At 41.3% G+C, this 17,010-nt stretch overlaps 1 protein-coding gene across 5 annotated transcripts in view; it reads left to right on the plus strand.

Moving 5' to 3' along the window:
- adarb1b (adenosine deaminase RNA specific B1b) overlaps positions 1–17,010 on the plus strand; it is a 117,170-nt gene that overhangs the window by 56,659 nt on the left and 43,501 nt on the right. For 3 of the 5 annotated variants that reach the window (XM_020090111.2, XM_020090112.2, XM_069532723.1), the window contains exon 3: positions 15,304–15,340. Coding sequence is in view for 2 of the 5 variants with exons in the window: in XM_069532721.1 (XP_069388822.1) it covers positions 16,596–16,695 (100 nt within the window). In the remaining 3 variants the exon portion in view is untranslated. Of the gene's footprint in view, positions 1–15,303; positions 15,341–16,435; positions 16,696–17,010 lie in introns of those variants that run through there. The other 2 variants (XM_069532721.1, XM_069532722.1) reach the window with 2 other exon arrangements.

The following is a 17,010-nucleotide window of genomic DNA, read 5'->3' on the forward strand; positions in this document are numbered from 1 at the left end:
TATTGTAAAGTCACAAGAAAAAAAAGTGAGTTTGATAATCAAGAGCTAAATATACATTCTGCCCAGAAGAGTCATAATTGATCCTCATCATTAGGGTTGCTGCAGCAGTCTGCATTACTGATGTGTTACGTGATGTCTTATTGGGTGGACAGGCACCAACTGATTAACTTGCCCACTATCACCACACTCTACTTTTGTCGTAGGCTTTAAAGTATTATTATAACAAATAGAATGTATAAAACTCGATTTTTTTAAGATGATAGATATCAATAAATAATCTGATGCTGCAATTCTAAAGAGAAAGTGTCCCCTCCACGCAGCAGCAAAGTAATAATATATGGCAGAGTCGGGTCACATGATGAGCGGAGAATTGACCGGCAATGCAGAGACTTTGGTGTCAAAGCAAAAGCACCTATAGCAACGTTTCAGATTTCACCGGATGCCAAAAGATATCATTAATCAGGCAACCTGCAAATTTTGTCTAATGAAGCATCTGGACACCCTCTCACATGCACCTGAAATATGAGGCGTACAGAGATCAGGTGTTATGGCGAGTTCTGCCCGTCTGCTGTGGGCAGAAAAGCTTTATAGATTTTCTGACGCTCTACTTGCCCATGGGGACTGTGGGATTTCTCCCATTGCTGCTGATGGCCAGTTCAACTATGACAGAAGTGACAGTGTGTTTGTGTGTGCACTAGAAAGAGTGACTGCAGGGCAAAGAGCAATGCACACGGATCAACAATGAAGCAACAGCACGAAACACTAGAGATCTTTAATAAGATCTCTTCTTTATAAGTATAAGATGTTCATTTTGAAGCTGTGACTACTATAGCTGGACAGATTAGACTAGGCACTGGGTTGTAGTCTGACTTTGTTGTTGTTTATTCAACATAGGAGCATAGTGGCATGTCCTCTGAAATCACTTGTTAGAGCATCCTTTGACACACTTCTATTTGTGAGTGTCATTTACATCAATGGCCACTTTGTTTGGTCATTAAACCAGACTGTAGTAGATGTTTAACTTCCATTTGTTCATTGTGAACAAACAAGCGTAGGACTTATAAGGCATCGGTGGCAGTGAATTGTTTTTCAGTTGCTTCACCTTTTTCTCTCAATGCATCCAAAAAGCACTCAGCTTCACATTTACATTTGCTCTTAGTGCCATTTCCACTCGATCATAAGCTCTCTGCCTCTCTCGCTGTCTCCGCTGTGCATCTGCCCCCTCATTCTCTATTTCTGTCTGTTTTACCTTGAATGACCAAATGTGCAAATGACATTGAAACCCTCCCAGTCAGCAAGTTAGGATTGTTTATAATCAGGAGTCCTTTAGTCATATTGACCAACCTCAAAGCAAGATGACGATGTCTTACAGTAATTAAAATTAAAGCAAAGCGTTCTTTGAAGTTTCAGAATAAAGCATACTAAGAAAATAAGAGACAGGCTATCTACTTCTTCCAGAGATCTTTGTCTGTGTATATGTTATTCTATCGGCTTCCCACTTGACATGTGTATCGTTAATGGCCAAAGGAAGCGCAGTGTCGAATTTGTGGCAATTTGGAAACATGATACGCTCAATATTAATAACATCATTACTTGCCGTGGCTCAATTACTGCAGGTCACTTTTACAGTTTCAGTAAGAAGGTTGCAACCAGTATTTCCACAGGACAAGCAAACAGCCCATTCCAAACAGATGTGTTTAGAACAGGCACCGCACAATTGGCCCTTAGTGGTGCAGTTCTGCCTGAAATCTGTTACCAAACAAAGACAGTAACCCTTATGTAACCATTGGTGAAAGGAGATGTCAAATGCTGTGCTGCAGTATAACGTCTTTGAATCTTTCTCTGAGTGCAGCAACTAAAAACACTGAGAGCAGAGAATGAGAGCAGAAGGATCTTTTTTGGTGGGGGCTGTTGTCTTTCCATATTTAGAAAAAAATATCACAAGTAAAGAGTGACTAGATATGGCATGTTGAAGTGGTGTCACAATATGTTCAATTCCAAGAACTGACCTCCACTTTGCATAATTTGGATCATTAGATGAGGATGGCACTGCTCTGACATCATGACAGTGATTGATTAGAACATCATGTATTCTGTTACTGATTATTGTCAGAAGGCCCTTTTACCTCCAAAAGCAGCCATGCAGCCCCTTGTGTTTGTTATGGAAATTATTGTTATAAACATGAAAGTTTTGGGAATTGCCAAGGCAACAGACGTTCGCATGGGCAGCAAACAAAAATTTCCACAGACATGTAGACAGATAGAAAGGAGCCAGTGAGCAAATCAGACCAGCTTTGTTCATTGGTCCATGGTAGAGCAGGCCCGAGGCAGCCATGGCCAGATGGCAATCCCAGAAAGATGTTCCACCATCCTATCTTATTGATACTGACTCACTGCGCACAGCTCATGTGTGTGTTTGAAAGGGGACTGAGTACGTCACCTTCTTTAGAGTCTTTTCTTCCTTCTGACATCAGTTATCAGTGGAGGACTAAGCGTACACACACTCACACCTGAGAGGTGCCCCAGAGCAACCATACTCCTCTGCTGTCGGCCGCTGGGAGCAAAACATTCAATCATTTAAGGCCTACAACACACAGCACTAAAAGGAAACAACTATGTTTGTGTTGGCGTGTGTCAGGCAGACAGGAGAAGAGGGAAAAATAAAACAAAGAGTGGAAAAGAAAGGGAGTAGGCTGGTGGGGGGAAGGGAGGCCTGGCAGGGGGATTGAGGCTTGGGCGCCACATCTGCCCATGCCTCACTTCCTGCTCTGTGGTTTCTGGCCGGACACACTGACACCATCAACCAAACAGCGGGAGGCTTTGACTTCGCTTTATTTACATTAGCATTGTTGCTATACTCCAAGATGGTTCTTTCAGGAGGGTGATTATTAATTGCCTCTCAGGCCAAAAGGGTATATTTCAGCTTGGGTGTTTCTTTTTTTTTTGTCTGTTTGTTTTCTTGCTCTGATTCTCATTAACTCAAGGGAGCCATGCAGTGTCTAAATCATCAGCAGTGAGCAGACACACTGTTTGGGGTTAAATAGGCCGTCCTCTGTGAATCTCAGTGGTAATCGTAATCCAGGGAGAGAGACTGTTACTGAGCTGTTGGTGAGCTGACCGCACAACACAAAACTGGTAGCTTTGCCACATCGCCACAGATCTCGCTTCATTTATTCCCGAGAGTGTAAGACAGAGAACTATTGAGGCTTTATTAATATGAATGAGAGGAGAGGGGGTCGCAGGCTTGCAGCTTTCATGAAACACAGTCCCTTTCCAGGAAATCTAGCTGGCAGTTTGATACAGCACCGAAAAGAAACAAAATGTACATCTTTTCACACTTAATTTTTTGGAGCTAAATTTCCCTGAGACAATTTGTCAGCGATTACCTGCTGAAGGCCATGACTGTAACAAAATATTATTTGTATTATTTTTCCATTTTGCCTTTTGTGCTCCAGGTTCACTTTCTTCCTGCACCAAGCCTTTGGCTGCACAACAGCTACAAGATTTTCCAGTGAACTGTTCCAGTCTCATGTAGAAATGCTGCACCCATCCCTTTAATTGATTTTATAGACAAACTTACATATGTCATATTACAGGATGAAGAGGGTTAAATGTCTCAATGCAATAATTGCCTTTGCAAAATGGGGAATGGAGCACAGTGTGTGCGCGTGTGTGTGTCTGCTAGTGTACACGTGTGTATTTGCTGGTCCTGCAGGAATAGGTCATATTGATAAAGGCTTCCCACAAATGGTTCTCATTTTACCAGGTGTAAGCTTTAGTCTGCTTTACTGGATACCCTGATTTTATGTTGTGTCATCTCATACCCTCACACACACACACACACACACACACACACACACACACACACAAATGTGAGCACAACATGCCGTGGCCTACTTTTCCCAATACCCCTGTTGTAATCCTATCTGCGACCACTGAATAGGAGCGCTGTGGGAAAGCCTGAGCCACCATTGTAGGACAGAAAGGCTGAAAGAAAGGAAGGCTGGAGAGGCTGTGCGGGCTGGATTTAGCCTCCATCTTCGAAGTGGATAATTAGCTTGAACTTCACATTCCTGTCCAATTCAAATTAACCCATGTCAGAGGAATATGTCTGTAAAAATTCATGAACACTGAACATTTACACATTCCACCATGATTACAGTCAGAATAGTTGTCCAGCATTTTGTCCTCATGCAGACGAGCTCACAAGTCTGAGTCGTTCCTCAGGACGAGAGCTCAGGTGGCAGCGCTGGAAGGTTGCTCTGGGCGGTGGCAATGCAGATGTTACCTGGTGGCTCTACGTTGTCGTGTGTGTGTGTGTGTGTGTGTGTGTGTGTGTGTGTGTGTGTGTGTGTGTGTGTGTGTGTGTGTGTGTGTGTGTGTGTGTGTGTGTGTGTGTGTGTGTGTGTGTGTGTGTGTGTGTGTGTGTGTGTGAGCCAGCTGTGAAGGCCAGCTGCCCACTTTACCAAGGCCCTGGCAGCTCCCAAGAGGGTTGCCCCAGATAGAAACTCCAATAGAGGAGAGCATCACATGCATACACACACACTCCTTCTCTCAGATGTACACCTGCATCGAGAGCTGCTTGTGTCGTCCCACCAGAGCAGGTGAGGAAGGAGAGGTTTGTGCTTATTTTTTACGTGACCTCAAATTTTCCTGGTGCAGCAAAGTTTCATCACAGTGTTGTTTGTTGTTGTTAGAAGGTGATAGCACACAGCAGTAATCTGACATTGAGTTATTTCAGTCGTGCACACGCAGCCGTTTCAGAAAAATAATTTCATTCCTGTTTGGCCCAGCTGGTAGCATCTGCTAACTGAAATGATACAGAGCCATAAGATCTCTCCAGATTATTAAGACAGACCCTTTGAGATAATAAATAGGTGTGAGAAATGAATATGCTGGATTTGTCCAAAGTATGAAAAAAACTGCAAATTATTTTTCATAAACTAAACATTTCTCTGATTAAAACAAAATGGACAATTCTTCCCTTTTTTTGTTTTACGGTGATGTTTTTCTAGCCTCTGTCAAGTCATTTGAAGTGACAACATTTAACTAAAATATAATGAGCCACACAATAGATCAAATTAGGTGTGCAAGTGGAGGCATTGTCTGTAGTGACGAAGCCAGGATATTTCCTGACAGTGCAGTTTGTTCCAGCTCAAGAGCAGCTGCAAACACAGCAGTTGAAGAGGTGGTGGAGACCTAAGCAGAGCTAAACGGAGAGTGAGTATTCAATTTTGTTAGTAAGCAGGACTGAATGAAGGCTATTGTTGGTACCTGTCTTCTGGATTTGTAAAGGGATTGATGATCATAAAAGTTTCCAAGGGTCAACAACAACAGTAACAATCTTTTTTTGCCTTCAGTTAAGAGAGATTGTTGTAATTTGCTGTGCTGAAATAGTGTTATTGCCTCTCTAACAGTCAATCCATGGGCACATCCCTGCAGTTCCTCCATGTAGTCCAACAACAAATGACCTCAAACAGCCTTTCAACTAAAAATTCCTTTTAAACTGTGGGTGACCAGGCCTGCTTACGTTTCTCTGTGTATTCAGAGGTACTTCTCCTGCAGTCGCGTGTGTGTGTGTGTGTGTGTGTCTCTCCGTGTGTGTGTCTGTTTGTCTGTGTGAGGGCAGTCATTATCCTCAATGTCACACCGCATTGCAGTGCAGTAAAAAACCTTTTGAGTGTGTGTATGTGTGTATGCGTGCATGCATGTGTGTGTATTTATATAGTTGATCCATTTGTCCTAACGAAGGCTTCTGTATGTGTGTATCCACTACTGAAATTCAGATTGAGTTCATTATAGAGTTAAAATATTTTTGCATTTTTAGGTTTTGTCATTTTTTCCTGTTAAAGGTCGACGCAGGTTTTTCTGCGGCTGATGCCAACATTAGAGCTGAGCAGTTGATGGCTGATACATTATGCCAATACAATGTTGCTGTTAAATAAAAGGAAAAGAAAGTCATATATAATTCCATTATTCCATGTCCATTACAATGTGATATATGATATATGAAGGGAGTATTGACCATTAACATATTGATTTGGTAATGCTATGTATTAATGTTATATGAAAAATATATTGAGTTATGCTCAGAACATGACTGGTGTTCAAGGGATTGCTGGGTACAGTATGTCAGTGAGTGTTATTCAAAAGCGTTATTCTATACATAATAAAATAATGTGTATTTAAAGCTAACTGGGTTTGATTCACAAAAGATAGTTGTGACGTTTCCCCGGGTGCAGGAGAGTTGTACAGGGCTTTAAACTAACTTTTTCACCACCTTCTCAAAACCGTTCCACAACATATTTTGTTTTTCATGTTTCTTTATGTTTGTTGATATTTGACAGACTTAATCACAAGCCAAATAGCCAATGTAAATAATCAAACAGACAAAAATAATAATTCACATTGCATAGCACAGTCACTGGGCAGGGAGATAGACACCCACACAAGTGCAGAAACATTATAATGCCTAGAAGTCCATGAGTAAGACTCTTTTTTTTCAATTTCTCTTTAGTTTTCACCAGAAATCATATTTTTTATTTGATCTCCATTCAGGAGTTAGTGTTTTGTTCTCCCTCTCTATCCAGTTTTAAGCTTTTAAATATCCATCCTCTTTTCTGATGACTGATATGTTGTTGACGAACTATGTAATGGTAATTAAAACCAAAAATATATCATCTTACGGATATCAAAACTTAAAATACCAGGAAGTGGAATCTTATAGGAGCAGCCAATTAAATATAATGAGTGAGGTAAAGCAAGGAACGTCTTTTGTTAATCGGCCTCCTGTACACGATATCGCCCAATGCTGATTATCTCAAAATGCCAGATATTGGCCTGATAATTTGGTGGACAAATTCATCTGCTTTTACTTTGATAAGTACCCATTTCTTTTTTATCCTTTCCCCCTTTGTGACCAGATCCATGTTCATGCGACCTCAAGTCCCCCCCCCCCATCTATGATACACAGGAAATGGAAGGTTTTGCCGCTAACCAGGACACAGCTGTGTAGAAAGATAAATTGCCCAAGAACAGGGGGTCATTTGTCACAGGAGAAAATGCTGATGTCTGTGTTGTAATGTAAACTAAGACAGGGAGGGTCTATTAAAAATGAGGAGGTATTTATTTTGGTTCAGCATGATGGAGGGCAGGACAGAAATCCTGTTATGAGCAGCTAACTTGTGTGTGTACAGTATGTGTATCTCAGCCACACACTTTTTCATCAATCGATTTCCTTTTGAAAACACTGCTCATTATGAATGCGTCACGTAATCACATAAATTGTGTTATAAAATTTCTGGCCCATTTGTGTGCTGCACTCAAACTGAAGGGTTTTTTTTTTTTCAGCTGCCCCCTGCTCAATTGATCTGAATGTTCCAAAATTACACACACTATACCACGCAGCCTACCTACAACTGGAACCTGAGCAGCCAACTTAGATTTTGGCTGTGTTGCCATGACAACCTGCTTTTTTCATTTAGGATTTCCCTGAGATTGTTGTCAAAATTTTGCTCTCAGCAGCTCAGCCAAGCCGGAGTTGACACGAGAAGCAGCACGACAACTGTGGAACATGATCAAAATAGCTCAGTTTGATTGGTATTCAGCAGAGCACCTCAGGTTGTTTGACAAATATCAAAGGGAACTATGGGATCTAAGGGGATCTATGACATTTGTGTATGTAATGGCATCCCTGTTGATTTAACTTGGTATTAAATATTGGTTAAACCCTGTAAAAAACAGTATATCACTTCATTAACCATCATAAAGGCCTGCAGTTTGAACATATCCTGAGTGGCTTGAAGTCTGCTGCCTCTACTCCCACGTTCTCTCACCTCCAGCTTGTTGGCTTTGCCCTCCAGGAATATACTGTATCTTGCCAGAGGGCCTAACACAGAGCCACCCATTGTGTTCTTCTTGCCTACATTGAGCACACAAACATATAAAGTACGTACACAGATGCTATCGCTGGTCAAGCCTCAGCCAAAAACACCAAAGCCACGAGCAGTTGTGTGGATCGTGTCACGGAGCTGCAGGGTTCGTTAAGGAGGGGACCACACCCAGCAGTGGGGGCTGATGGTCGTCTTGAGAACCCGAAGGGAACACCCATGGGAAGAATGAAGTCATTCCTATTTACAGGTCAGCTTATTTAGAACAGAAAGCAAGCTCCTGTTTAGAGTGCCAAATGGTGAGCAGCTAATAAATATGCAATATATTAAATAAAATAGAATTAGACCCAGCAAGGAACACTGGGGCCCAACAGTCCTCATAAATGTTATCAAGCTACATCAAATATATCTTATTTTATCAAAACCTTGGAAATTGGAAGTCCCTTGATCTGCCCATTTTTCTGGATTCCCCCTAAAATGTGAATGGCTCATCTATAGCTCTTGTCTTGTCCGAGGTTTTGTGGAAAACGTTTGAGTAGCTTTTGTATAATCCTGTTGACAAACAGACCAACAGACAAATGTTAAGTTGATAATCAGATTTTTGGAAATCACAAGTCTTCTTTGTTTATGGATTCTCAGACGGTTGTCTGTATATTTGGGTGTTTTGCTTTGTGTATATTCCGTCACATTAGGCTTGCAGTGTCTATGTCCATGCACAGCTTGCAGAATACAGTTCATTAAAGCTTGGTTCGGTCTGACAAGTGTCCTAGTGAAAGTCTGTTCTAACATTTTGGCAGAAAAACTTCATTGCCACTGACATTTTCTCCCTGATTTTGGAAAAGGCCATTCTCCATGCATTGCAGTTTGTGCTAACTCTCTCTGTTGGTGAGTGTGTCGAGGCCAGGTGGTTCCTCTGATACGTGTGGAGACACCAGCTGCCTCTTCACCTGCCACAGTGGAGCTTCATCGGTGGGCCCTTTGCAGACTAACCAATATATGTCATCGGTGTAGCATCAAGGACAATCCATCACCGGCTTCACAGAGTGCTAATCCAAACTGTCAGGGGCTGAACACAGCCCTCTGTAATACTTGAAATGCAGCATTTTTTAGCCATATTGAGGTGACATCGTGCAATGATTTTTGGCAACACAAATATCCTTGGAGCACTGCACTGTGACAGATAGGTCTGGAAATATATAGCCACTGCACATCTCTTGCATTGTGAATTCTACCCAGTGCCTACAGTAAATGCTAACAGCACTGACATAATCATTCTCACATTGGCTACCAAGCCTTCTTCACTTCAGCATCACAGAATTCCTCACAATGGTATACTGAATGTGGATGTGAAAGAGGAAACCACAAGCCATTGAACATCCGAAGTAAATATCACTTTTTATTAGAGTCCTCGCTGGAGACCCTCATATAAAACATCTTTCAAGTCAAGTGGCACAGAGAAAAAAGTGAAAATGTCCCCATACAAGTGAATTTCATCGAGCATATGGGCTTGATGATGTTTTCTTGTTCTGAACATTATTTTTCAATCATTTTAGAACCATTTTCACCTCTTCTCACTTTCAAACACTGATACTTGGCAGCGGGACAGTACAATAATGACCACAATTGTTTATTTAAGAAAGGCAAGCTGTATCTCATGCACCTAGATATTTGACCTTCCTCTATGTTCAAGGACACAACCACATACAGAAAAATCTGATTCAAATATGCATGCAGATAAAAACATCCATCCTGTATTCCATGTGTCCATAAACTGCACAATATTAATCATCCTGTAGCATTACTGCCCTCTGCTGGACAAGTGTCAGTAAGACAAAAACATTGCCAGACATTCACCATGGAGAGAGACAGTGGATGGTGATCCAGCTTCTTTCTCACTTGAAGTATTATATACATACACACAGACGCACATATACACACACAATCATTCACAATATAATTACACACACACAACCAACTGCACATACACAAACACACATAATTAAGTGATGCATAAATCAAAACTGTCCCTTTGTATATATGTGAGAAGAAAAAGCTAGGTCAGAGGGAGGGGTAGCATTTAATGGCTTATCAGGACCCTGACTACTGTGTGTCTGTGTCATGTGTGTATGTGTGTGTGTGCGTGTGTGTGGACAGTGGTTACCAAGCCATTGGCCTGATTTTTGGCTGAAGAGTCGAGGTTTACAGTCACGCACTCTCTTCCTCTTATCATGCGCGGTTGACTGGCCTCTCTGTCTCTCTTTCATAAGCAGCCCTCTCAGTCTTGGTTTCCTTCCAGGCCTCGGTCTCAAACGTCTTTTTACTCCTCTGCAGTCGACTTCTAATCACCTCTCTCAAGTTAATCGAAGCTCCTGTATCATTTTCCATCCACCCACTGCCCTCCACAAGAGGTCTACAGAGAGCCTGAAGGAGGTTCACACCTATTAAACCCTAATATGACCACAGTTCACTCACTCACTCACTCACTCACTCACTCACTCACACACTCACTCACTCACTCACTCACTCACACACACACACACACACACACACACACTCACCACCTTTCAGCTCTAAAAGCTCTAAAAGGCTCTTCTCTCCTGTCTCTGCTAATCTATCAAACACAACCTCTTCCTCTTCCTCTCTCGCGCATGCTCTTGCCAAACTCCGTGCACAAAATGAGGTTCAATGAGGAACACAACTTCCACACAAGGCAATGAAACTCTGCTCCTGCCTGGACATTTTTCATCTGCCTTCAAACTCCGGTATCCAACCACCGCAGGACATGCTTATATACCTACTTGTCCGGTTTGTCACTGGGTCTCCACACAGCGACTTAGGAAAGCTGCTTCATTATGTGGCGAAAAAACACAAGTGCATTTTTGTCTATGACGAAGAAAAAATGTCTTTTATCAGCATCTAAGAGAACACGCTGAGGTTTTTTTTCTCCACACGTCCGTTGCTTGTTAGAGTGTTTTTGCTTGCTTCAAACGATCTTGTTAGCCTGATGGCTTTTGCTTTGTAGTTTCTCATTTTTAACGAGGAAAGCTTATAAATGCTAATGAGAAGACTGGATTTTGTTGTAGCTGAAGGTTCCTGTTCACTCATTGCAAATGTTAAACTGTCAACATGTCATTTTAATGATGCTGCAGTATTTGACCCTGTTTTGACACCACTCCCCTCTCTGGTGTTTGGCTGCATTACACCATCACAGCATGTTTCCATTTACTAGGAAGTTATGTCTTTTTGGGTGTTTTTTTGTTTGTTTGTTAGAGGGATTTCCCAAAAACTGCTCAACCGAATCGCCTGAAATCCTGTGGTGGGGTGGGACCTGAATAACCCATTAAATTCAAATTGATAGAATTGTTTTAATTTAAAATTTGTGTGCCAGATCTGATAAAAAACACTGGATCTAGTGAATCTAAATGTGGTTTCACAAGGGGACTGTTTGTGGACGTACGCACTCTACTGAGGGTCATTCCAGTTTGTCAGTATTTTTTTGTCATATAGGTAAACACAAGAAATCTCCAAAACCGTTCATGAACCATGACTTAAAGCTAGGGTTGGTAATCCTATAAAAGCCAGCAAGAGCAAGCTACATCACGAAAAAATGAAATGAAACCGATAAATACAACTGCTTAAATGATGGTTGTGTTTATTACAGTCCTGCGAGGGCCACAGACCTCAGCTTTTTGTCTTTTTTTCTTCAGATGACTAAGAAACAACTTCCCAACCCTACTTTTAATATCCATCCATCAGCTACTACAGTTATGCTGAGCTCTGACATTTCTGCATCCCTGAAACTGCCCCTAAACTCAGCTAAACTGGCTTAAAAAACTAAAACAAAACAAAACAGTTCTCACTGAGTCTATTTTTAGAGCTTTGTGTTGTTTGTCGACTGTACACGTATGAACTAACAGATGGGCTCACCACAGTAGTCTGGATTTCCTCCCTATGAAAAGGTTTAAGAGGTTGTTTTTGTCAATGGTTGTGTTTTGTTGTCAAACCACTGTAAAGGCCACCAGGACTGGAGTTGTTATTTGAGTCTGGAGCGCGTCTCTGTTCAGTCTGGATAACACACCACAGAGAATTGGCTTCATAACCACAGCCTCTTTTCCTCTTGTCCATTCAGTATGTGTTAGAAAGAAGAGAGAGAGAGCGGTGGGTAAACTCTCTGCCAGTGGAACAACACAGGCCTCTGTGGAGCACGCACTGACTCCATTCTCCCATGTCTGCTGCTTTTGCTCTGTCTCTATAAATTTAAACATGAAGGGAAGTGGAGTAGCTGCTCTCCTTTACAGACAACAAATCAAAACAAAAGATTTTAAACAAAAAAAACCCAGTCGCCCAGCCAAGGCAGTTGTGGTGAGACTTGGCCAGCCATAGTTATGGTTGGCTTGGACACAGGAGTACGGATGAATTTGCGCCTGGAGTATATTTAAGTTTCACAATCTCCTTTCTGGTCCTGACTTCTGTGTCCCACAACTCATATCACAAATCTGTTTTCCTTTTTTCTCTTTCTAACCATTTTCCATAAATCTTTCTCTCAGTAGGACTCTCTCAGTCGCTGTCTCACTTTCTGTTTCTCCCTCTTTCTGCTCAGTTTAACTTCATGTGCTTAATTGGCAAGCCCTTACACAAAAACCTCTAATTTGGTTTTTAAGAACATTTTATATCAAGCTGTGGGAGCGGAGCTGTGGGGGAGTTGGGCCGCAATTAAGACAGCTCCATTGACCTTAAATGATCCTGCAGGCTACAGACCCTACTTTGGGAACATTCTCCCTCACCTGATGTTACCTTCTCTTCACTTCACCTCCCTCTCTTCCATTCCACATCTTGGTCTTGCTTTGCCGCACTTCCCACTTAAAGATTTTTTAAATATCTATATATACTCCCCTTTACTATTTTCAAACATTTATGTCTCTATTTCTCCTCTCCCTATGTGCCTGTTAGTCCTTTACTGTCATCTCTATCCTCAGCTGCTCTATAAAGGCTATCGAGCTTTAAGGCTTTATTTCTCCCACACTCATCCGTAGATTTACTATTATTATTTTAAGTTATCATTCTGTGGGATTCCCATAATGATTCTAAAGCCACTTCTTGCATTTTGAATTCTTCATGTGCTAGAATCTGAATTTCAGCATGTATAAAGCAGAATAAATTTAAAACTTTCATCTCTGTTACACCCTTCTAAGTCCTGCATGGGTCCATTTTTGCTTGCACCTGCAAACCCCCCGTACGGGACCCAAACCGTTTCTCGCAATTATCTCCAAGTCAAATTCGACCCCACCTGGACTCGAGTTGAAAAGTATCTGTCAAATTTCGCAGCACCCGTGCTCCTGCAGCTGTCGTTGTTTCCTCCATGACAAAGCGTCTAGCCTGCTGCTATCAAAAGCTAACACTTTGTGGCACTGTTAACAAGCAGCAAAGCCACTGAGAACGTGTTCACCCCCGGCTGTTTGTCTTCATATGATCTAAATTGATGCACTTGCTAGTTTGGTATTGATAGTGAGAGTTATTTGAGCGGAAGTGAGGAGGTCAAAGATGGCGTCATATAGGCTGAAATCCTTGTGGCTGACTAGGCTTCATATAGGCTGAAAAATCAATTCATTTTTTCAATAATATTTCTACAAAAAAATATCATACTGTAGATCTCACAAGCTCACCACCTGCCTTTTCTTAATTTATTTCCCATTAATTTATAATTGGGTTGGGTATCCAGTTATTTCAAAGTTGTGTACCAGGTATACAAATATATATATATATATATACATTTATCTATCTTTATTATAACTATATATGATTTACTTGCATGAATACACAGTGACACTGTTGTAGGACAGTATAAAAGATTTTGCATGTCTGTCTGTCTCAGACTGGCCACCAAAGTTTTCAGTTAAACAACTCTTTCAGCTTCTCTTCAACAAGTATTTGTTCAAGGTCATTGGTGTCTTGCAAATCAGACTGTGGCAAAGGACGCTCACACAAAAGGATCAATGTTTATTCCAGCCTTTGCTGCACCTCCGTCACCCAGGTCGATTGGTTCTAATTTTACATGAAGTATTTTAGTGTTTGCCACAGCCACAGTTCTTTAGTGAGTGACTGATCTGACGTGTCAAAAGCAACAACAACAGTAGTTGGTCCATTAATAACTCTTCACTTAGGTTGTCTGCATGTTTATAGAATCACTGTCTCGCTGCGCTGCATCGTCCTGAACTTGAGGGACTGTGCATAAAAAGTCTGACAATCTTCAACCAGTGAAGATGTAGACTCTCTAATATCCTTCAAAGCTTGTTTTATCACTATACTTAAAAAGTGTTTAATACTATATTCATTCAATCAACCTTTATTTCAACACCGGAATACATAGAGCCCTCATTTACAATGTTGGAATACAGAAAATAAACAAAACATTCCAAAACAGCAAGAGCAAAATTAAGAATAAATCAGTACATACAGTTAATTCAAAGCAAATGAATCAAATAAAACAAATGAATAAACTAAAACAAGAACCTCAGGATAAAAATGAGTTAAGCTTCAGAAGGTTCTGTATGTTATTCCATGTTGCAGGTGCATGATGAGGAAAAACTGGATTTACAGAGCTCAATAAAAACAGTTTGCTGCATGATTTCTCCTCTGGACTGGAACATGGGAGATGTACAGTAGCCTCACTGTGAACTCCTTTTTTTCCATCATCACATTATCCATGTTATCGCTCACTGTTTCATGTTTATCCATGCAGCCTGCCACAGACCACTGTGCCATTAATCTAAACTTAATGTAAATATTTATCTGGTCTAAACTTCCAGTTGGCTGATGAATTTGTGTTTTCTGCTCTCTGGCCTTAAACGCTAAAAGGTCTTGTTAATTTAAAGACCATCCATGCACAAGGAAGACATTTATTAATATGAGTATTTTTTTGGAGGGGGGAACTCTACAGATTGAGATCAGTGTTTTGGCCACATATGTAAAACTGCCACAATGGGTTTCTCAGGAAAGGGCTTGTTTCTGCCAAATGCCATGCCTACAGACAGGAAAGCATTTAATAGCATTTGGGTTATTTTGCAGAGAATTAATTGGAAACACATTTCCCAGCTAGATAAATAGATTCAGTCACTTCACCTGGAAAAACGTACATTCCATTGCTCCAAACAATAGCATGTGGTCGTCCAGAAACACATGCGTTTGTATGAGTCCATTCGGTGGGTTGCATGGGAAACCTGGCAGAATAATCACTTTAAAATGGACCACGCTCTGTGTACTTTGTCTTTGCCCCTCTGTATCTACCATCAATAATTTACACTGTGCATCTTTTTTCTTGAACTGTCCGTAATCCAGATTTCTGACAGTAACTCTGCAGTCAGCCAAATTCTCTGCTGTTTACTTACTTAGAACATCTTGTCTTTCTCTCCATCAGGTTTTTTACGATCGCAGACGTCACACCAGAGCCAAAGGTGAGTGGAGTTTCTCTCTCTCCCTCTCTCTTTACTTTTTCCACTTCTGTTTTTCTAGTTATATTCTTGATTTTCTTTCTTCCACCACCAAACTTTCTTGACAAAGGCTTCATAAAGGCTTTGTAAAGTGTTTGTTATCGTAACTAGCATGGCTTTAAACTGCATATATAGATCAACTACAGTGGCATCATTTATCATTAGTGAGCCCTCAGCCAAACCCCAACTCGCCTCCGTGTGTGTGTGTGTGTGTGTGTGTGTGTGTGTGTGTGTTGGTAAAGCACTGTATGAATCTGTTTGTGAACATGAGCTGCAGTGCGACGTATAATAGGACTAGAAAAGTGTTTCACAGATGCAGACAATTTACCATTTAACTCATGGTTTAATAATGTGGCGCTTTGGTGCCATCACAGATGTAATTACAGAAGATAACCACTAGAGGGAGGCAGAGTATTTCTTTTTGTTACCTGTTAAGATGTGAGTCTCTTCAGGGGGATACAGGCACACAAAATGTATATCTTTAAGATATAGAAAGAAAGGCAAGGTGCAAATCATTGCAATGGTAAAACACATATATATTAATCATTAAAATCCTAGGTTTTATGATGTGCCTTTATATATTCCATCTTTACATACTTCGTGGAAATGAGTGTATGTGCATTTTTATTTTGTATTTAGTGGGGGGGGGGGGTTATTTGTGCAAACAGATTATTACAACAGTGCAGTACAGCTGCAGGAGTGTATGATGAACTGTAAAGTGGACAGAATAGGGGAATAGGTGAAGTTGTTTTCTCTCTCTGACTGTGTAGAGATGTCAGTTTCCCTGAAAGGGGATTAGACAGGTAAGCAGCCTGATTCCGCTCGCTGTGTTAATTCACAACCATCTGAAAACATGAGTCTCTTTCTGCTCCGAGAGTCCCCTCCCTCTTTCTCCTCACTCTCTCCCTTCGCCTCCCCTCTCTGACTAGTGATAGGGCAGACATGGAGTCAACGGAGGAGCGAGACGGCGAGAGGAGGAGGAAAGAGAGGGAGGGAAAGAGAGTTGGGATATGAGGGGAGGACTAAAGGAGGACTAAAGGAGAAACAAAGGAACGCTGCAGGTGTGTGGAGTTGGCCATCCTGAATATCATTAGCAAGTGTGAGACTGCTTGCGGTGAGAGGTGAAGGACAGGTAGACTGAGTGTTCTCAGCAAGACCCCAGCGGCTGAAGTTTTAAAACAGCTGTTTAGTTCATTTTTATAAAAGTGCAGACAGAGACATGGCCCTTCTTACCAACGGCACACAGAATCTGGACTCGTATTACTGCCTCATCCGACGCAGGTTCAAGAGGAGACGCAAGAAACGCTCCGAACGCAAAGGTAACCCCCCCAGACGGCAGCAGATCGTACGCAGAGAGTGATGCTGAGCTGGCTTGTTGTAGAATCTGTAGTAACAGGTGGGGGAACAGAGCTGTGCACTCACTGTTGTAAACTGTTTCACTTGTTGGGTGAAGTCTCAAACATCAGAAGGCTGCTGTGAAATCTGTGTAAGAACAAATTTCATTGATATGTGAAGTTGTCTGAATTTGACAAGAGCCTCTTCTTTTCTTTATCTTCTCTCTTTCACAAATTTGTCTCTTGTTATGATGTTTTTTCTTGCATATTTTAAGAATATGAATCCATTTGTTACTTTCA

This window comes from Paralichthys olivaceus, chromosome 10 (assembly GCF_024713975.1).
Source record: "Paralichthys olivaceus isolate ysfri-2021 chromosome 10, ASM2471397v2, whole genome shotgun sequence".
NCBI classification, from domain to species: Eukaryota; Metazoa; Chordata; class Actinopteri; order Pleuronectiformes; family Paralichthyidae; genus Paralichthys; species Paralichthys olivaceus.